Here is a 21,955-nt window from a genome sequence, read left to right as displayed (position 1 = left end):
TTTCCTAGCTCCTTTATCTATAGTATATGCAAGTAAGTGAAATCACTTTTGAGAAACAGTTCAAAGTATTTGTGTGTAGTGACCCTTAATACAGATAATCTGATTTTTTTAAAAGAGCCTCTAAACTGTCATCACTTCCTTCCCCCTAAAGTGTACAGCCTGCATTTCCATGTGCAAATGGACTTTTTGCTGTAGAGTCAGCCACACAGGGCTAAATGCGCGTATTGTTGTGCATGGCTGTGGTTTGCTTGACACTTTTTGAAACGTTGGTATCTGCCTGTCTGCGTTAGCAGGACTGTTCTAGGATGCTAGTCTTCTTATAGGATGAAGCAGTGACCTTTCCACCATTTTAATGTATCTCTCTACTTTTACAGTGCTTGGTTGATAAGGCGAGTATCTTTCTGCTTTGCATTCGGTTTTATCTTTCAAGTTTTTGGAGCCTTTTTTTTTTTTTGCCCTACTCTTTGCAAGGAAGTAAGAAGTGTGACAGGAAGGTGTGATTTTTAATTTACACCAGAGTTCTCAACAAATAATGACTTTTCACACCCTGTTATTGCTGCTTAACCTGGGGGAGGAGTTGTATGGCTACTGTTGTCATTTCAAATTAAATCCACTCATGTAATTCAGAAAGACATTCCTCTTAAACTTAACCCTTTTAAGTTGCTGAAGTCTACTGGCACAAGAGCATAAGCTGAAGTGTATCCATTTTGGGGGTCTCTGTTGTTGAAGGATGAAAACGGAGATGTTTTTAGTCAAGGACGGTGCACATCTTTTTGTAGTGCAGCGGACCAGATCCTGATGGGGCTTGTGTGGGTGAATCCTCATGTTAGCCTGGAGGTCACTGGAGGCTCAGGGTATGGGCGCGGATGTATTTGAAGCAAGGAAACGTTTGGCCAACGATGCCAGGCACTCGTGCTGTCATCTGAAAAACTTGCTCGAATGATTTCCTCTGATGTTGTTTTCTGTGGATTGCAAGCATAGTCATGGAGCACTTGGTGCTCCTTTCTGTAGTAGAGCTAAAACACATGAAGAAGAAAATCACCCTCGGAGAGAGTTTTCAGCTGTCAAGGAGTTGGCAGAGTAGGACAAGCTTTGTCTTAAAAGTAATCTTCTCTTGAGGAGGTTGCTTGTTGATTTTGGTATGCGGTGTACCCCCCTCGCGATTCAAGGCGGTCCTTCGGGGAAGGGGCACACGGTACGTGCTGGATTCACCCGGGGCTCGGGGCCCGCGCCCCGGCCCCGCCGGCTCCCGGGGAGCCTCTCCCCGCGCTCCTCCTTGCCAGGGGGCCCGCTGTACCTCCCCGGGGAGGGCTGGAGCCTGAAGGATGCGACTAGCAAATAACAGGAGGAGCAGCCCCCTCCCCTCCATTTTCCAGGAGCTTTATTGCCCTTAATTGTTGGTAATTGAGGGTTAAGTATTTGCTTGAGTACCTGCTTGGTGGTGCAGAGAGGGTTAAGGTGCTTGATTTACTATCAACATGTATGTGACAGACTCTTATCTGATGGTGGGTTTTTTGGGGTTTTTTTTCCTTTCTGTAAAATGTCAGCCATTTCCTGATGAGCGTGGTGGTGGTGAATTTCACACCTTTTTTCTTCTCTGTGTGGAAACCTGGGTGTTAATGGTACTGGAGCAGGTTGTGTTTTATAAGGAATGAGGCTGCCTCTTAGAGCAGAGGGAAAACAGGGAAGCGAGAGGAAGTGAAGAGAGGGACTGAAGGAAACTGCTACTTGCAACAGGCATTAGTTGGATTATTTTGCGTTATTTTTATTCAGAGCATGTAAATGTAACATTATTTGCTAAGTGCATTTTTTTTCCTATGAAATGTTGGAGTTCAGTTTAGAGTTCAGCATAAAAATAATCCTCTCTTTTCATTTCACAGTGAAATTTAGCATTGGAGCACCTGAAGATGGAAAATTGGTCGGTTGATCAAGTCTGCAACTGGTTGAGACAGAGAAATCTAGGAGAACTAGTTCCTAAGTTTCGTGGTAAGCATTTTTGTTGTTTGTGGGGGGTTTGTTTAGTATTTCTTTCTATGCCTTTAGTTGGCACTGCCTACCTTGTTTTGGGGCATGTATATATATGCTAACTTTATAGACTCTTATAGAAATTTATTAGGGTGAGAACTGACATAGATCTGATAAAGTAAGTGTGCAGATTCATCATGAAGTCTCTGAGAAATGCTGGGGGGTGAGATTAAGCCTGTATGTAAATAGATGCCTCTTCTCAAATCAGAGCTGGCAGTTTAAAAGGCTTGACAGGGCCTATTTTGTATTGTATAAATCTTTTGAAATAATGCAACTGTAGCGTGTAAGTGTTTTATATCTGAGTATATAAACACTCTAGAAAAGAGTGCATGAGAAACTGTTATGTGAACGGGCAATTTGTTGTGTGCTCTCTTAAAAAGCTTGCTTTCCTTCAATAATGAAGTTACAGTCTGCTGTGGTCTAAGCAAGGCCTGATTTAAAGCATTAAAATAGTCAGCTCGCTGCTTCTGTATGTTTCAGACTTCACTTTTTGTCAGGGGAAGGTATCTGGCCAGTGACTAGGGCTCCTGGCACTGCTTGGGAAAGGACAGTAGCTAAAACATCACCTTTTTAGCAGTTGAAGAAGACCGTCAGCAGTAGAAAGCATCCTTGTCTTTGACCTGTCTTCCATCATCATGTTTTTAGGCATATAGAATGTTACTGTATCTATAAAGTTATTTTAGTTATTTTACCGTAATTCTTTAATCCTCTTTGATCTGCAGAAGAAGAAGTAAGTGGAGCAGCTCTTCTGGCTCTTAATGATCGTATGGTGCAGCAGCTGGTGAAGAAGATTGGGCACCAAGCAGTGCTCATGGACCTGATTAATAAATACCAGCAACAAAAAAGTGGGCTAGAATCCCTTACATACTGTTGTAAAACAGCTTCTCCAGAATTTCCAGAAGTAATCAGTGGGTGAGTTTGTACATGGCACAGAAAAAAATCAGTGTGGGTATAGTTGTATTCTTTTTATAGCATTTTAAAACTGGCATCTACTAGCTCTACAGCTGTAAGTTGTAGCTGTTTTTTGTACTTTAAATATCTCTAACAATATCTGAAATGCAAAATAAGGTTATTACCTTGTGGTTTTAAACAGGGCATCAACATTCCTGAACAACACCATTAATTAATTTAAACTGCTCTTCATTTCCAGTTCTAGGACCTAGTTTTCATTTGGATGAAGCATTGTCAAATTTTCACTATAGCTAAAATTTTCTGTATTTGCAATATTAAGCTTTTGAAGCACTTATTTTTAAATGTTTGCAAGCCTTGGAGTAAAATCATGATTTGGCCAGAGATTGTGTCACAGGTGTATTTTAAATTCAGTCTCTCAAAGGAAGGTCTGAATTTGATCTTGGTGTAAGCGTTTAATAATCCCACTGTGTGGAACTAGGTAAATTTTTAGAAAACAAATTCCATAGATACTGTTTTCACTGAGCGTGTTCTGGCTTTTGGTTGAGCGGTGTTTCATTTTTTTTTGGGGGGTTCTTTTTTTTTGGGGGGGGGGCAGAGGTTGTTTTCTTGTGGTTTTTTTGGTTGAGTGTTTCAGTGTGGGTTGACTGGTTGGTTTGTCCCCATCCCTCCCCTCTATTCTGATCTATTGTAAGTAAGTCTTGCAGGATTATTTTTTCTGGATGTCTTGCCTGAGGAGAGACATGCTGAGCTCTGGGTGGTCTCTTCTAAGCCCAGGAATTCTGACAGCAGAGAATGGCTTGCCATGGATGCAAAACGCTCTTTTTCAAAGGAAAGGACTCTAGTGCTAAGCCTGCATTAGTACACAGTAGTAGCCCAGTAGGAGTAGATCTGTAGAGCATTCTCTGTAGCATTTGCCTTAATCCAAAAGAAGTCCAGGTTGTGCACTCTGAGGTGACTCCACAGTGCAAACCAAAGCATGGTAAATGGTGATGACTGGGTTATTTCCAATCAAACTGCACTCATGAGCAGAACTAAACTGCTCACGTAAATACATCGTCTTGTCCTTGTGGAAGTATTTGTGAAACCCGTTGGGTAAATGGTCCTGCATCATTGGAGGAAAGGGGGGCTGCAGGAAGAAGACAATGTTGCCGCATCTATGATTTATCATAGACCTGAAGTATGTAATCACAGCCAGTCTTGGTTCTCTGCACCGGGGTCCTGCCTCACTTGATTTATAGGAAGCTCCCTCTTTGGAGGTAGAGCAGGTGTCTGCTGTGAAGAAGACTACTGTATGTGGGCCCTCTACTTCATCCAAAGTGCAGTAGATACACAGTGATTTCAGCAGGGGATTTCAGAAGAAGAAAACATGTTCTTATGCTTAGGGCAGTTTGAATGCTGCTTTGGATATTTAGATTTCATCCTTGACTTTGTCAGGGATGTTTGGGTAGACTGCATCTCGGGTGTGACTGTTTCCTGTGTACTTCTCAAGTCCTGCAAGGCAGGCCTTACTGTCTCACAAAGAGCATGCAGTTGCAGTAGTGTGAGGGCACAGCTTTCCTGTGAAGTTCTGCAAACTTAAAAAAACCCAAAACCCCAAAAAAACCCCAAATGCTGGAAATCTCAAATATTAGTGAATATAATTTACCTTAAAATCTTTCCCTACGTAGTCTTCTTGCCTGTAAAATAAGATGCTGGTATTCCTCTATTTACAGGGAAGGTAGGTAAATAAGCCGCTGTTTCTGGAACATATTCTGTGTCAGAGTCATTATTTTGTCTGTTCGGTAAATCTTGAACAAAGTCTTCTAAGAATAATTTCTTTTGACCTAATTCAGGGACTCATGACTGGAATAAAGTGTATGAGACCCTCTTTTAAAGTAATGTAATAAAATTATTTTCTTTGTAAGCTACTTTGACACAGAGGAACAGAATATGTGACAAAACTGAAAATCCATAGATCCACAATATATGTGAAGTGAACTCGCGTTTCCTCTGTTGCTCAGCGATGTTAGGCTGAACTGCAGTCTTGGTTGCATGAGCAAAGTCACTGCCCTAAGGTTCACTGGTCGTAGCATCCGTAGCTGAGTGTGTGGTCCCACAGCGACACAGGACAACTGTGAAAACTGAGTCTGTGTGTTCTTAGCCGTTCTCCTGTGGTGCTTGAGCCCAGGTGAAAACCAACCACCTCTTCTGTTCTGCAGAATTATTTCTCAGTCAGGCCAGTTCCTGGAACTAGCTCACCCTGCCAGTACCAGGGCCAGGGTGGAGACGGCATTGCTCAGGGCAGGGGAGAAAGCAGCACCATAGCCATCTCCTTCTGGGTCAGCTGAAACTGCTGTGGAGCTTCCAAGAGCTGCCAGCAGTATTTCCCTGTCGTATTTCTCACATGAATGCTCTCCCCGGTGCTTGTTGGTGCGCTCCTGGCTGGACACCTCTTTATCCTGGTGTCCTTAGCACATCTAACTGCATGTGAACTGTGCTCAGCTCGCCTCTCTGCTAGGAACAGAAATAAAGTCGTTGGTTGGACATGGAGTTTTGAGAATGGTAGGTGAACGCTTTCTGTGTGGAAGTAATGGACTTGTGAAAGGACACTGAATGTGACTTACACCTCCAGCAGTTTGGATTAGGACACGGAATGTAGCATCTTTTGTCTGTCACTGGTAAGGTGGAAGCGTTCTGGGTCATGCAGTAGAAACTGTGCTTATGTGGATATGAGGAGCTCACACAGATGTTACCAGGTAAATATCAAGATGCTTTCCAATTCCGAGATCGATTGTTTCTAGGAGCCACATAGAGAACATATTGGATTTTTCTGCTTTTAGCTGGATAGCTGAAAAAGAGATGTATTGATTCATGAAAAGGGGAAACTCCCCTTATAAACTTGGCAAATGTTAAAGTCATTTCCAATAATAGCCGTTCATGTGTGAGTGCAGCTGAAGCTGAAACAGTTTATAAAGCATGTTTGGAGTTTGGAGGTTCTGAAGAGATGAGGTACAGAAAGGAAGCTGTGCCCCCCCCCCCCCCCCCCCCAAAAAAAAAAAAAAAAAAAAAGTTGATGGCTGCCATGACTTCTTGGCAGTGTAATAGGAGCCCCTATCTCAGGTCTGTCTTTCCCCCAGTGCAGGGTAAAACTGTTGATGTTGGCTTCTACCAACAAAAGGAGAAGAAGAAATAGCAGGAAAATGAGGAGGGAGAGAGGTGGACGCAAAGGTTAAATGGAAAGCAGTGGTTTGGCCTGGCACATACCAAAGTTGGTATCTGGAGTTTTTGGTGCTAGTGACAGGCTAGAGTTGGAGCAAATAACCAGGAACAGCGGGATGTGAGACCAGGTGGCATTTGGGGATCTTCTAGAGTGGTTGAAGTAATGCAAAGCTGACTTGAAGGTGCGAGATGGACTTAGCCTCCAGAAAAAACAAGTGTTCAAGGTTCTAGTTGAATAGAAACTGCCTTACAATACTGTGTAAATCGCTCTTTCACCCCACCCCTTGCATATTCTACTGGTTAATTATTCCCAGAGATTAGGAGGTGCCAGGCTATGGAGAGGGCAGTTCTCCTGCAACCCGAGAAGGTGTTTTCTTGCGTTTTGTAACTGTGTAGTAATTGGAATATCGCTAGGCAGTATTATTTACAGTTTTCCTTTTAACTTGTTGGAGTCTGATAATTGAACTGAGAGATTGATTAAGAGACGTGAGCATCACATAAAATCATGACTATTCAATATGTTAATCTTTCTCCTTTTCTACTTCTGCCACTGATATTTTAGAACCCTAAAATACCTCTTTTCTATAACTGCACAAAACTTGACAAAATTTGGAAAATCCTTTTTTTCTTTTCTTTTTTGTCCTTTTTTTTTTTTTCTTTCAGGGCTACTGACAGACAAATGTTAAATTCTTCTGGTCCTGTGGAGCAGAAAAAATATCCGTGCTCAACTGAAAATGAAGAAGGACTAATTGATCACAGAGTGCTAAAGCAAAAGTGAGTTTATAATGCATTTACTAAAGTTTCCTTACCTTTTGAAAATGACATAAACACTTCTTTTTGCTTTGTTAAGACTAAACAGATACCTTATAAAAAGTGATCTTAATTATTGGAGGCCAGGTTCAGGTATATCCAGGTATATTTAGAAAACGGCAGGAGCAGAAATTTATTAGGATCTGACTGAATGAAATAGTCTAATGGTGGTTTGTTTGGTTTTTGGTGTTTTTTTTTCCTATTCTCCGTCCTTGCTCACTATCTCATGTTGCCTCATGCAGAGGGCAAGATACAGGTTTGTCTTTTTTTGTCTAGTTTTTAAAAATACTCTTTTACAGATGTGTTTTTAACAGCAATCTGGCAAATTAATCACTACAGAGTGGAATATGGCTATAAAAAAAATCGTGTGCTTGAGGCACCTTAAATATAGCAGTTGGGAAGATAGGCATGCTGGTTCCATTTGCACACTCATTTTCCTTGGCTATCAAAATGAGTCGCCTTAAAAACTGGAGGCGAAGAGAGGAGGTTTTGTTGTGGTTTTTTTTTTCTTTTTCTTTTTTCCTCCACATGCTTTTCCCCTTTGAGATGGGCAGTTAGTGTTCAAGAGTGCCGTTCCTCTTTCAAGGCAATTGTCTTGTTTGTGAAGCTTTCTCTGCTGATCATTATCCCCCTTTATTCCTGCCTGCTATAATTTCTCCCCCATAGATGTGACTGATGGCTTCACCATCAGTCTGATATTCTGAGATAAGGGGAGGTCTTTCTGTAAACATGTCTATTTTATCCCTTTAAAAAAGTAACAAGGTGTTAGGGATAAGGCTGTCTGGGAACAGAGGAGAGGGCTTAGTGAATCACATAGTTAACGCTTTTAAAATAAAGTCCTGCTACGTGCTTCAAAAGAACGAAACAAAAATCCCAAACCCAAAGGTTCTGTGAGCATCGTTGCCAACGAAACAAACCTAAATTACTTAAAAACCTCGGAATAAACCATTAAAAGGATCTTGCAATGATGGTTTTTAGCCTGTACTCCTAAAGGATGCTTATTTTTAATTAATGATGAGTAATTTGCCTTGTGCTCTATAAAGAGTTTTAAATGGGTTGGGTGAATCAGCGTAACCCAGAATAGACTGGCTTTAGGAAATGCTCTCAGCAAATGTTGTCAGTAGTAGCTTTCAAAGCCCCATAATGGCCTGCTAAGGGAAGGGGGCTGTGAAAGAGCAGTGCCAGTTCACCTTGGGGCGAAGGCGCAGAAGAGGAGGGAAGTCTGCCGCTGTAAATGGAAGTGCCCCTTCTTGGTGAAGTAGTAGATGCCCTAAAAGTCAGTGGAGCTGTGATGATTTGTAGTCTTGAAGACCTGAGTAAATTTTATGAGGGCTTCTCTTTAAAGGTCAGATGAGAAACTGCAAATGTCTTTCTCCGAAACAGCTGTTTTAACTGACTGAGGCCGAGGATGGAACTGAACAGCCCTTGCACCCATTAACTGCTGCACTAGGTTCATCCCAAGCTAAATACTATTTTTGGAGGTGAATGCTGCTGTTTAGATAGGTCTATGACTTGACCCACACTGATAAATGCGATATTACAGAGTTTAGGTTTGATTTTTTTGTTTTTTCATCTTCTTCCTGCCTTCCTTTCCTTACAGTACTCACTGCATTTTCAACAACCGATGGAAAATTTTAATGTTTTATATGCTTGAGGGGATTATGTCGGCTATAAGCAGGTTGTGAAGGGTTGAACAAGAAGTTTGTTTTAGGAATTTGATTATGGGAACAGAAAAAGTTGCTTTGACTATAATATAATGATAGCTTCTTAGCCTAGAGTATAAAAGTAACCCCCCTGTCTATTCTGCTAATATACTCACTTTGAAAGCTGGGTGGGTTGGTTGGTTGGTTTGTTTTTCACTCGTGTTCCAGTCTACGGACTTGTGTGCCGTGGTGAAAAGTGGTTTTTCACATCAGGCTAATGGTGGCTAGTTTTTGTATTTTGGCATAACGTTAATCAATATTTCTGTTAGATCAACTAGTGGGTTTTTTCCATTGCTTTAAGTTTGGAATGTTTAAAATCTGTGCATGTGTTTCTCTCCCCTAGCCTTTCATCTTAACTAATGGGGAAAGGGAAGCTGTAGTAATACAGGGAGGTGGTTCTGCAAATAAAACACTCTACTGCCTTATTCTGAGTAAGAAGGAGGGTGGGTACCCGTTTCTCATCAGCGAGGCCAGATTTGGAAGAGCAGCTAAGGACAATGACGACTTCCATTCTTCCTTAGAGGGTGTTCCCACCTCACCCACTTATTTGGTGGCAGAGCAGTTCATATCAGCACTTCTAGAGTCAGTTCTGCCAGGTTAAAACAGTCAGTTCTGTTAGTTTAATTCAGTGGGGTTGGTTTAAACGTGCAGTTCAAAGGATCGATATTTGGCCAGGGTTACACTTGTAGCCTCTGTCTCCTCATTCATTTCATCCAATCTGAAAAAGAAGAACTTAAAATTTTGGGGGTTGGGGATTTTTTTGGAGGGGTTGTTTGTTTTTTCCCCAAAAGACCCATGCAACTACAGCTTCAATAGTGGGCATGGTTTTGCTTGAAATGAATTCTTTGGTGCTTTTACAGATTGTTAGTGCTGGTGAATTGGCTCAAAGTTTCTCTGTATGTTTCCTGTGTAGGTAGTCCTAACAACTGTGTTCAATACACTCTTCTGTATTACTAAATATTACAAAAATATCAAAGACTGTTTAAACACAAAAAAAGAGTAAGTGGATGTAGCAATTGTATAATTTTTATTTTTGTTGTATTGAAATTGTGCATATGTATGACCCGATGAGGTTTGCAGGTTACCCCAGTGGAATAACTTTTAGCTAGCAACTACAGAAGTAAAAACAGCCAGTCTGTCTGTTAGTCTCCCAAGAAGATTAATCTTGAAGCAGTGCTCTTCTGTGAAGACAATAAGATAGCTACAGAGGCCGATTCAATAAATACATTTCCCCTATACCTGCTTTTCTGTATCGGAGTACCAGCAGTTTGATGGCTCCTGGCAGCCTGGTGTTTATCTTCTTGCTAAGACAGAGGCTGTCATTACTTGTAAATAGCTGACACTACTGTGAAAAACCAACCTTTTATTGGTTGGTTTATACGTCCTGTCTGCTTTTCCTCAAGGTGTTTGTTTATCAAATGACATCCCTAACGTATCCCTTTTTCACTGTTTCCAATATGATGGTCAAGCTGTTTTCCTTGAAGAGTGATGTCCTGGTACAGGTTTATTTGCACATTTATTCTTTCTATAAAAATGTGTTCTGTAGTTCTAGAGCGTTGCGTAGCAGATTTACTGTCTGAACACCTAAGTAATTTGCTCAGGGCAGGCTTATGTGCACAAGCAAGATAACAGATCTTCTGGCCAGCCTTGACAGCCTTGAACTTCTCTATTTACTGTGAATTTGGAAGATGTGGTCAGTGCTCAACTAAACCTGGGCCTGCTAAGTGTTCATATACCAGTAAAGCCATTGCCAGCATTGATGGTATATTGGTGGTGGCGCCCACATAAACTTGGGCTGATACCAAGGACAATGAATTGGAAGATTTACTTGGAAATAAACTTGGCTCCCGTCTCCAAGATGGCCGTGCCGGCCTGCATGGCTGCAAACTGCCGTTCATTCATTTCCTCAGTGGAGCTGGCTTGCCTGCTGCAAGCCCTCTCCAGGTCAGGCACCCACCAGCGTGCACTAGTGCAACATTTGAACTAGTAACACCCCGCTGATAGGGACCGGAGCTGAGCAGAGCACGGAGCCACCTTAACAATGGTGTGCATCTCCTTAGCTAGGGCAGTCTCGCATCTAGTTTGGTTGGACTGCAGGCAACTGCACTGACTACTGGGTAGCTGCATCTCAAGCGTGTCTTAGTTTTGACATGTCATTCTGCTAATGATATTTATAGAGCTCCTTCCTTTGCTCCCCCATTACCCACACGTTGATGCTGTTGGTCTGTGTTTAATGTGTTTTATCAGAAACACACTTATGTTTGTGCTTTAAAAAGGAAGAAAAGAAAAAAAAAAAAGAGAGTAGCTAGCCTGAAAAATTGTCGCTTAGTCAATTATTTCAGATTATTTTGCTCCCTTTACACAAGAGAGCAAATATTACTTTTATACGTATGCATATATACACATACGCAGCTATAGTCCTACAAAGAAAATCTCAGCTGGACTGTGCCTCTTATATGTAACTTAAGGTTTCTGCATAGAAACTAGAAAAGCAGCCATAAAAAAAAAAAGTTAAGTCTTTGACAACGGTCAGTAGTAGAAGAAAGGAAGTACTGTCTGTTTTGTTCAGAAGTACAGAAATCAGGTGCTTCCTTTGATTATACCATTACAACAGCTAATGTTTAGGGATTCCAAAACCATAAATTGCATCTAGCCCATTAATTTTAGCAGTAATCGATTGAATCTTTCTTCTATGAATTTGTCTCAATATTTCTGAAGCTATTTATTGTTTCAGTAGTAGATTCCCCTGTTGAATGATGTATCGTAATAGAAAAATAACTTCTTTATTTTAATGATTCCTGATAATTTCACTTCAATTGCTATTCTATCTTCATAAAAATTGTTATATTTGTGGGTTTTGGTTTGTTTTGTGTAGAGTTTGGGGGAGATTCTTTAAATTTAGGTTTTCAATTTATGTGGTTGTGAGAATTTCTGCCACTTTTTTTTAAGTCAGCATTTCATGTCTGCACTGCAGCAGGAAGCTTAAGAATACTAACTTAAATTAAAGAAAAAAAACCTAGAAGACTCACAATAATATTTTCTCTGTGCTTGTTGCCTCAATGTTTTGGAAGTCAAAGCAACTGGACTCATGGTTTTGGAGCACTTGAGGTCAGCAGAGCTGAATTTACCGATATGGTGCTGTGAGTCTTCCACGAAAGTTTGCAGGGGAAAAAAAAGTTAAATCTCCTTTCTTCCACACCAGAAATAAGGCAAGTCTTACAAATTACTTGCAGGAGATACTAACTGCGTTGCCTTGTTAAGGTCTAGCAAAGCCATAAAAACAACAACAGAAACCCTAAATACATAAATTCTTTGGATACAGTATAACACGTCTTTCATGGGTGAATGCAAATAAATGCTGTTTCATTAAAATGGCCTGATTTAGCTGGCAGTTCTGTCAGTCAGATTCCCCAAGGAACTCTTTATCTCCCCCCATCTGTAACCTACAGCTGCTGCCCTCACATGAGGTGGAAGTGCAGAGCCTTCACTTACGTGATGCAGCTCCTCAGAATGGAAATTGTCAAAAAATCGTGACTCCCTCTAAAAGAAGGCTGTGTCTGCATCTCACAAGCTTACAGGCAAAATTAATCAGCTTTAAAATAACTTTGTGCTCGTACTGAATGTGATGATTTCTATAGCAAGAGTACTGCAGGAAAAGCTGAAACTGGAGCTGCTCTGGGAAATGGGCAGCTACGGTGTGTCTGTCAGCTTCCCGCATCCTAGCCTTGCTGAAGCTAACGCTGCTGCAGGTAGCTTCTTTCTCAGTCTAAGGGATACCTGCCCCTAATTTAGTGGGAACTGAAAAAGTAAAAGATATCATCATGCGCGAGGTAGGCTGCAAATCCCAGGCTTTAGGGAATAACTGGGAGACTGTGCATTTGTGCTGGAAAGTAGGAAACGGCAGTGAAGCACATGAAGGGAAGTATGGGAATCTTTTAGGCACAGATCTCGGAACTGCGAATAGAAAAGAGCGCCCTATTTTATCCTACTATTGAAAGGGGAAAAAGTTTCATTTGATATTTCATCATCTGTCGTAATTTCTTCCTTTTGATGGAAATAACCTTTACAACCTTAAATATTGTCATAAAGTTGAAAGCATGTAATACATGTGTTAGTGAAACGGAACATTTTCTACAGCTACAGACTTTTCCTTCCCTTCACATCTGCAAGCTCCAGGTTTTGCTTTCTCTTCTGTTTCTTCCTTGGCTTTGTAGACATGGACTCTTTTCCAGCCTACGAATCTTCAGACAGGAGTCTCTTGCTGATGTTTGGTGTAGACATGGGAAAGGCTAGACCTTCACCTGTGAAAAATGGGAATCTATTGAGGCTCCACCCATGTGCTGAGTTTTATCTTGACGTGCCAAACGTGGTAACCCATTGATGTCAGCAAGGTTCTCATCAACTGTGATGTCCTCTGAGTTACTGGGACCTAAGCTGATTCAAGATGTCGCAATGGGTGCCAGAGACTCATGGACTTTAGTAAAGTAGACATACAATGAGAAAAGCGTGTAGCACGCAGTGTATTTACGCATGTGCTCAGCTGTCCTTTAAGTCACTTTTTAAAGTGAACTAAATAGATACAGGAAACTGATCCTTCTTACCAGTATGCTCAGAAGCTTAAAAATGCCAAAATCATATGATCTAGTGTTTGAACCTGTTTCTAGGTCTCTGCTGCACTTTGCACAGCTATCTTGATTGAGCCGTCTGTATTGATGCCAAGATTATTTTTACTGACTTGTAACAGCTAATTCAGGCAGCTTTGTGTCTCTGCATGAGGTTGCACAAGACGCTGACCGTGCTGACCATGGTCTAAAACCTTCATCGAATGATCCGGGTGATGCTGCAAGTGTGTAAAATCTTTGCCTTTTTAGCAGTAAAACAAGATATTTCCTGGGATTAGGGATCCCAGGGGTTATATAATGCAAATAGGTGGGTTTTTGGGGGGTTGGTTTGTTTTAGGGGTTTTTGCCAGCTGAAGGAGACAAACTGCTCCTCCCAAAATGATGTTCTCTTACAGTTTTGTGTGTCAGTAAACAGGCTGTGTGTGAGCAGTGTAAGGCTGTAATAGAGCCAGAGAAACAAATAGCTGTGTGAAGGAGTGCTGTGACTTAGTGCAGTGAGTAAAGTGGTCATCTGCAAAAGCTGAGTGGTCAAAAGCTCTGTGATTAGTTGTGTCCTTGCTGAGGAGATGCTTCTTAGGATGCAGTTCCATATGGCAGCTAAACATAGAGACCAGCTTGCTTCCTCTGTGCTGGTATTTGTCTCACCTTATGGGCAGCTATTTTGGGGACCTAAACAGTGAGAACACTAAACCAAGAAGAAAAATGAAGAATTTCATCACTGTAGCTCCTTGAAGTAACTTGCTGCATGGTTAGAGGCTTCCCAGTACCAGTAACAAAGGGGTAGAGACACGTGACAGTGGGGGGAGAGGGGGACTGATATTTGGCAGCAGCTAGCCATTGGATTGATTTAGCTGCAGCATCAAATATCTCAAGAACTGAGAGAAAAGAAAAGATGTTGTAATTTGCGTTTTGGGATCTTGATCTTATCTGTCTCAGGTTAGCTAGAAGACCAGAGAAGGATGGTTAGAAACAGGCTATGTATGTTTGTACCTAAATCTCTAGCTGTAATGCCGTTCTCCACAATCAAGAAAGGTCTTGGCTATATGTATAAATAGCAGTGCACGTACAGTGTAACTGAATTGTTCTTTTAGTTAAACAAGTTTGCACGTGAGCATTTCTGGGGATAAAGTTTAGTGTGGAGTTGTGTCTCTTCTCAAACCAACTTGTATTTCATTGTAAACTATTACTGCACATATTTAACATGACTGCCCAACAGCAGTGATTTCAGCAAAAGCTAGTAAAATATTTAATCTCTTGCACTGTGGAGACTAAAGGAATTTTTGGATCTTGTTTGGACAGCAAGGAAGTGTTTTCTGTGTTGGGCAAGGCTGAAGAGAAATGGAATTTGGAGTATTTTTGTTGTACTGGCAAACGTGAAAGGACTGGTGGAGGGGAGAGTTACCATGCCTCCCTGGCTATTAGCCATCCCAACTCCAAGAAAATTTTATTTTCTTCAAGTAACTGAGTACAGTTCAGTTTGCCTGAACTGAACCTGCTAAACTGTTCCACTTTTTGAAATGGCAGTTCAGCTTCACTGGTATTGGCAACAACAGGAATTTCAGCGCTACTCAGCCACAAATTACTGCACGTTTTAAACTTCTGTACGTTATTGAGCTAGTTTAAAGATAGCATGTTGAACATAGTATGTAGTAACTTGCAGCCTGTCTGCTACATCACTTTCATCAGTAAAGTTGGTGGAAGCACAGTATTCAAACTCATAGGCTGCAGAGCTCCTCATTGATGCTACATTGAACATCTGCACTTTATTTGCGTAGGAGGGATTTCCAAGTGATTTCAGAATCTGGGTTTGGTTTTATTTTCCCATTTGTGTATTAATTTATCACCAAAAAAGGACATGAATGTGTCTGTGTGGATGTTTGTCACTTCTCGCACAGCTTTTCCTTCTTTTGAGACCGTAAAGTACTAGTAGAAGTTCACTACAGTTTGCATCTACTGTTAACCATCTGTGTCCCATAAAATCTGGTGAGCTTAGAGAGACAACAGCCTTGGCCATTTTGTACCTGTTTTGCATGGGGACACGGTAGTGCTGTTAGTGCTGCTGCTGCTGTTAATATAACTATGAGGATCAGACGACAGTACCCAAATTATTTTTTTCTTTTTCAGCACTGCATCACAGTTTGCAGTAGTGTTGGCGTTGGTAAAGTTATATCATGGCTGTAAAGCTTTGACCAGCCTGCAAGCTACCAACCTACATTAAAAGATGCCAAGATGGTGCGGCAGCATAACCAGGTCAACAAGGTTGAGAGTTACAGGGTAATCTACTCAAGAAGGTATTGAGGATATTACTGTAACTACAGGGGTCTAAAATAATCTGCCTCCCAGATATAATCTTTCAAAGCGCTGTAAATTAAGCTATTGCAAATGCTCATCCATTGGTATTGCAGTTGATTTTACTAGCCTAAAGATATTGGCTACCATGGGGCTTTTTGTGGTTTGGGCTTTTTCGGTTGGGTTTTTTTTTTTTTTACATCCTTATCTGAAAGAGGCTGGATAGCAAAACCTTCCAATGAAGACCTTGCTAAAACTCTTCACAACTCTTATTTATATACCTAGCTCCTATTTATAGGCTACCATAGAGACCTTTAGGAGTGAAAACTTGTGTGTGTTGACTGAAGTCTACAGTATTTCCCTCCATAACTGTCATAGACTCAAAATCTAGTGCAGCTTGGGAGGGACACCAGAGCATGCCTAGTCCAGCCACACATCTTTGTGTGGGTGCTTTCACCTACCAAGTGCAGGGTTCCTAACCTGAGACATATACAGCGTAGATTTCAACAACTGTGGTAACTATCTTAATTTCTTTCATAATTAGTGGAGGGAGAGAAATAGATGAGAGAGAACATCTGGTCTGATGTAGGTGTCTTCTCATTGTTCTGTCATCCTTCAGCGATGTTTATCTCTCCTCAGTGAATATAAAGGGAATGCAGATGATTAATTCAGATATAGATATCTGTATGTTTATACCATGTTAGCATCTACATTTGTCATCTATAACGACAGCATTTTGTTTTAAAAATTCTTTTAAAAGCCTGATAGCTGTTTCCAAATTGCTCTCTGCAATTTAAGTTAAAGCAAACATAAATTGCAGTGATACCACATAGGTAACAGGACTCTAGTTGTCTTTGGCACCTCTGGTCTGGACTACTGTGACTGGGAAGCTGTCTAGGGCTGCCAGAACCACTCCACCTTTTGGGTGGCGCTTGATTGACTTCCAGCTCAATTTATCTCTACTTTTCCCTGTGTTCCTTCAGAATGAGGGTTTGGCAGGCTCTCTGGAGGCAGGAAGCACTGGGGTAGCCGGTGGTGATACCCTGCCCCAGGCTCGCCCCAGCTGGGGTGTGACATTTGTAAACAGTGCTGATGGTCCTCTCGGGACGGGAGCCGTGGGTGCTTACAGGCTGTGTCCACTTTGTTCCAGCCGCTGTGCTGGTAACTGCCTTCACCCGTGTGTTGAGAACCGCCGTCATCCCTTCCATGCTTTCCCCTTTGGGAGGACAGTCTTAGCTAATGTCGTGTATAGTATTTTATTCAATTAAGTTGTTTACTTACTTTTGCTAGTAAGTTAGCAGAACTGGTAGGAAACACATTATAAATGATTACAGATAAAGTTATTTTGCAACAGTAGCAAGTCCCCAGTGACTTCCTCCGCTCTGCCTTCTGCTTTCGGTTAGTGACCACCTTCTAGTGTCTGCTGATTAAAACATTTCGCATTTGACATCTGGTTTTAACTCCATATGTTTTGATTGCAGCTTTTGTAGGTAGTCTTTATGGAGAAACCAAGAAAGCAAGCCTCGAATTTCTGTAGCAGTAACTTTGCTTTGTGTTGAGTTTTTGCTTGTATTTTTCTTTCCTTCTTGCCTGCGTTCCCATAGAAGAAGGACGCAATCATGATGATATAATCTTTTCTTTTACAGAAAAAATCTGAAATCATTTTTTGCAAGATACAAGACATTGCAGTGGACGAGTTCTTATGCTTTGCCAGACTTCCCTTACGATGTCAAGTGCATATTAGCAGAAAAAAAATGCCCTGATCACAGTATGAGAATAAGGATTATTGAATTTTTGCAAGCAGATATGACAAAATACCTAGAAGGATCACTGTGAGTAAACATCGTTAGATTTATTTGGGGGCATTACCTATTGGCTGCAGAAGTAAATTTTCAAATGGATGTAAAGCCATTCTCTTTAATATGCTTGCTTAAATAGAGGAGGCTAAGGGCCTGAAACCTGTTGAAGTCAAACAGGAAGATTTCATGCGAACCTTAAAGCTGTTCCCTTTGCTGTTTGGAGGGGAACCGATAGTCTTGGAAAGAGTCAGTTTGATGTATATCAGTTGTAGACTCCAGCCAGTGTCTAATACTGTCTAGAATACCAACTATTTCTTTTACATCTCCATTTTGTTTGCACAGGTATCCAAACAGTCAGCAATATAACGTTGTTGTCAATGCTCTACTGCAAGCATACCCATTCCTCGATGAAGATGGGAATGGCTTTGTAAGTATTGTAAAATTGAAAAATACGGAAATAATCCCCCCCCCCCCAATCGATCACAAGAAAATAACCTAGTTCAGAGGAAATCAGTATAAATTTCTTATATACTGACTCTATTCAGCACTGTAAGCTTCACTTTGACAGGTTTGGCAAATCACATTCTTATTTCATTATATTAATTAAAGATTAATCCAGTCACAGTGATTCCTCAAAGCCACTGTGAGATCATGTAGACCTGTACATGAAGTCCCTGGTTGCTTTTTGAGTACAGTTTCTTTCTGGATTGATTTCCCCCAAAGGATAAATTTAAGTAAATGTGACATAGTTTTGTTTTTAAAAACAAAGAAGCCAAGCCTTTAGAAAATTGTATGAGGACTAACATATGACTGATGCTCTTGCAATGCATTATAATCACTTTTGTGTTAGATATCTAGCTACAACATGTAGTAATACTACTAGTTTAGGTATGTTGGGAAACTAGGCCTAATTAAAAAAAAAAAATAAAAATTTAAAAACACTGGTTGGGATCTCAGTGGGGATGTAACGGAAAGCAATGGAAGGAGATGACTTAAATTTGAACTACATTTTTTCACTCTTGTGATCCAGAATACGTATCTGTGGTCTCAAAGGGCAGTGTTAACCTTTTACCTTCACATCATTGCTTTGCCATGTGATACTTTTATAGCGTCTTGTAAAAGTTTGTGAGACTCAGTGGGGATTGTTAGCTTTAAACGTATATAAATACGTATCTTGTGTACACTTACTGCAGAAAGCAAAATAATTTTGAGAATTTAAAAAAAAAAAGTGAGGATTAAGGGGTGGCTATTCTAGTTCTCCCCTGAGCCCAGGCATTGTAGGAGGGAAGGGACTAAAGAAAACAAACTTATCTCAGAAAGGAGAGAGGGAGCAGAAGGATCAGAGAGCTACAGTCCACCCTTATTTTCAATCAGGATTCCTCTCTGAATACTCCAGCGGGGGTCCCTGGCCAGGGTCCTGGGTAATGCTACAGCTTCATCTGGCTCCCTTTGTGAAGGGGAGCTGGAATGACTTTCTGGGTGGGTCCAAAGACCTTTTTACAGCCTTTAACTTTTAAAAATTGTTTTTAAACAGAGGTTCTTAAGCAAGGTTTTCAAAGGGCTTTCATTGCAGCAGGACTGTAGACTGAGTGAAACTACTTACAGCTCCATTCTTTGGGAAATGGCTCATCGCTTCCCAGATTGATCCCAGAATTGGTGCTGGCAGAAGTTGTGTGATGGGGCAGAGACTTCAGAGTTGTTCTTTATCTTTTGATATTTCTCTCATGTTTGCTAGAAAGCATATCTGGCAGAAACCGCCATAAGTAAGTGAGGAAGCTGGAATTAGCAGTTTGCAATATTGCTAGTCTAACGCTTCTGAGCCAGCCCCTCTCTATTGCTTGAGGCAGGAAAAAATGCACTAAAGGTGTATGTCTGTGTGCTTAAGTTTGGAGGAGGGGGTGAGGATGAATTACTATTTTTATTGGCCCTACTGTTAGACATTCTGTTCTTCCTTCACAATCGTAAAGGCTATAAATACTTCTTTTTTCTTGATCTGAGATAGATGTGCGTTACAACAGCAACGGCTTAAAACAAACCCTACAACATACGCACAGCTACTTAGCATGAGGTTTGCAGTAAAACTGAATTCATATACCTTTAAGAAACAAATGAACAACAACAACAAAAAATTGGCTAACCACCATTCTTTCCTCTTTTCTCAGAAAAAGTGTCTTCAGCAGCTCAAAAGAAGTGAAGTTTTTTGTAGGCTTTTCTTTTAAAATTGCCTCAGGCTAGCACGGGACTGTAAGAATGGCTGCTTTCTGTTCCTGATAGTATTGAATCACAGGTCTTGTAGGATGTAAAGCATTACTTATTGAGAGGTTTTGAATACCTTAAACTTGTTTATCTATAATAATTAGACAGTTGTTATTACAATTTTTGAATAGTACAGTGAAAGTATTTAAGAAAACTATCATCAATAAAGTAATTCAGAGGTTAAAGCAGAAAGCTCTTTATTTGGGGACTGGTAGCTAAATGTAGAAAAGGAAAACTGTAACGAGTGTAGTATTTTAAGCAAAAATGCTAGTTACATTAGTTATTTAATAACTATATCTAAAAACTTCTGGAGATGCAGTTCATACAATGTTTTTGGTGTCTACATTGGGAAGAGAATAGCACTATGGAAGTTCTTGTTTCTTTCTGGGGACTCCAAAGGGAGCCTCGGGTGACCAGCTGTGCACAGATGTCTGTGTTTGATAGATAACTCCCTCCTTTTGGTGTGTTGAAAGGCTGGAGAAAGGGACATGCCGAACATGGCAATTCAGCTGGGCAGGCCTCTGAGAATAATGGTTTCCAGGACTGGTAGATTAATAAAGTTATCTGAGCTTATTTGGAATACCAACAAACATTTTCAAGTATTCGGACTTTTAATTTCTTGTCAAAGTTACAGGAAAAAGGAATAGTTGCATGCATTTCAAAAAAACAAAAGGGCTGAACGTAGTTTGGGGTACTAAATCTTGCGTTCCTTCTGGCGTGCTGGAGCTCGCTTCTGCCATCGGGTGTTTTCCTTTCTGCCGTGCAAAATGCTCTATCCCACTGTATTGTTAATGGCGTTAATTTATTGCTCTTTATTTATTGCTGTGCTATGTCTCGGTTCCTAGATTCAGTTAAACTCTAAATTCATGCTTAGAAGGAAAGCAGTTGCTTACCCTTTGGGGTGGAGGAGCAGCCGCAGCGTCTGCTGCGGTCTGCAGAAGGCTGCAATAGCTCTTAATGAGATGCCCTGAGAAGGCCTGTCAGTGGTGCGATTTTATTTTTAACTCGCGAGTCTTATGGTTTGGAGCCCTTCACCAGAAATGGATGTGTCTTGGCTGCTGGAAGGATGCAGTGGAAACTGTTCTGGGTTCTTCCACGGCAAGTATGCACGCCTGTGCGTGCCGCGGGTGGGTGGGGGCAGGCGGGTGGGCTTTCTGGCTGAGAAAAGGGAAAGTTCATTCCGTGAGAGATCTTGACATTCCAGAATTAGCTTTTTCTTCTGACCAAGAACAGAAAATCAGAACGTAAAGAACTTGATGTAATAAAAAACTTGGAGAAACTTTGAATTGGAAATGTCAGCACTTCTGTTGCAACGTTTTCATGGAAATGAAATAGCTTGGAAAATTGGAAAGGGGAAAGATCTGCTGGAAAACATAGATGAACAACAACAAAAAAACAAACCTAAGAGTGCCTAAATTCACACCGGTATTTTCATGACAGGAAAAAATTTACTTGCAAAATTTTGAACATTCCTCCCCGCCCCCCCCCTCCCCCCCCAAAAAAAATACTGGGCACTTTTTATTTACAACTCCAAACTATTTTAAACAAGTAGTTTAAACAATGTGTGCATTATGTAGAAGTATCGCCTAATATTTTCAATCTCGTACTGTGGCAATGAGAGGTCATTAAAGGTTTAGTGTTTCAAGATTTATTAGTTGATTACCCATAATTCTATTTTCTTGGTTAAAAGGTTTCCTATTTAATTTTGCAGTAGAGAAAAATATGCTTCTGTGCCATAGGCCCTTGAAAAGAATATCTAATGGAATATAGTCTGAATGATGATAATGATTCTAAATGAATAAGTTTAAAAATAAGGTTACGAATAAGCTACTTATATACTATTAATTTAAAAAGAAGGTTATTTACTAGGTCACTGTAGAAGGAAGAATTAAGAAAGAATTATCTGAAATCCTAAATAATAATTAAAAAAATTAAATCATTTTATACTAAAAGCAAAACTCATTTAAGAGGTCTGTGGAGCACTTGGAATGAAATTAATTTCCCCACCCTGTTCCAAGATTAGCTTTTGGAAAGAAGTGCTTTAAGGTGTTTACCTAAGGAGTTTTTCCCATGATGTTTTCTTCTACTTAAAGAACAATGTTATCCTAAGGTAACACATACAACATTTTAAAAAATTAATCTCCATTTAATCATGAAATAGAGTATTAGATTTCTGATCTATAATGTAACCAATGCAACATTTGCCAGTGGTTACAGACAAATAGGTTATATAGAAAAAGCCAAGGTCATAGTTGCAGCAGTCAAAAGAAAATGGGCATGACACTGTTTCTTGACCACTTGCAAGATACTATTCTATTTGTGCCTATTCCTTTTACAAGGG

General features: G+C 40.6%; 1 protein-coding gene across 1 annotated transcript in view; it reads left to right on the top strand.

Moving 5' to 3' along the window:
* Window positions 1-1,751: 1,751 nt before the first annotated feature.
* SAMD3 (sterile alpha motif domain containing 3) overlaps window positions 1,752-21,955 on the top strand; it is a 40,950-nt gene continuing 20,746 nt past the window's right edge. The window contains exons 1-6 of the mRNA XM_076335496.1: window positions 1,752-1,778; window positions 1,881-1,986; window positions 2,748-2,937; window positions 6,799-6,909; window positions 17,206-17,391; window positions 17,701-17,785. Coding sequence (XP_076191611.1) covers window positions 1,908-1,986; window positions 2,748-2,937; window positions 6,799-6,909; window positions 17,206-17,391; window positions 17,701-17,785 — 651 coding nt within the window. The 5' untranslated portion in view covers window positions 1,752-1,778; window positions 1,881-1,907. The remainder of the gene's footprint in view (window positions 1,779-1,880; window positions 1,987-2,747; window positions 2,938-6,798; window positions 6,910-17,205; window positions 17,392-17,700; window positions 17,786-21,955) is intronic.

This window comes from Aptenodytes patagonicus, chromosome 3 (genome assembly GCF_965638725.1).
Source record: "Aptenodytes patagonicus chromosome 3, bAptPat1.pri.cur, whole genome shotgun sequence".
NCBI lineage: Eukaryota > Metazoa > Chordata > Aves > Sphenisciformes > Spheniscidae > Aptenodytes > Aptenodytes patagonicus.
This window is presented reverse-complemented; position numbering and strand designations above follow the sequence as displayed.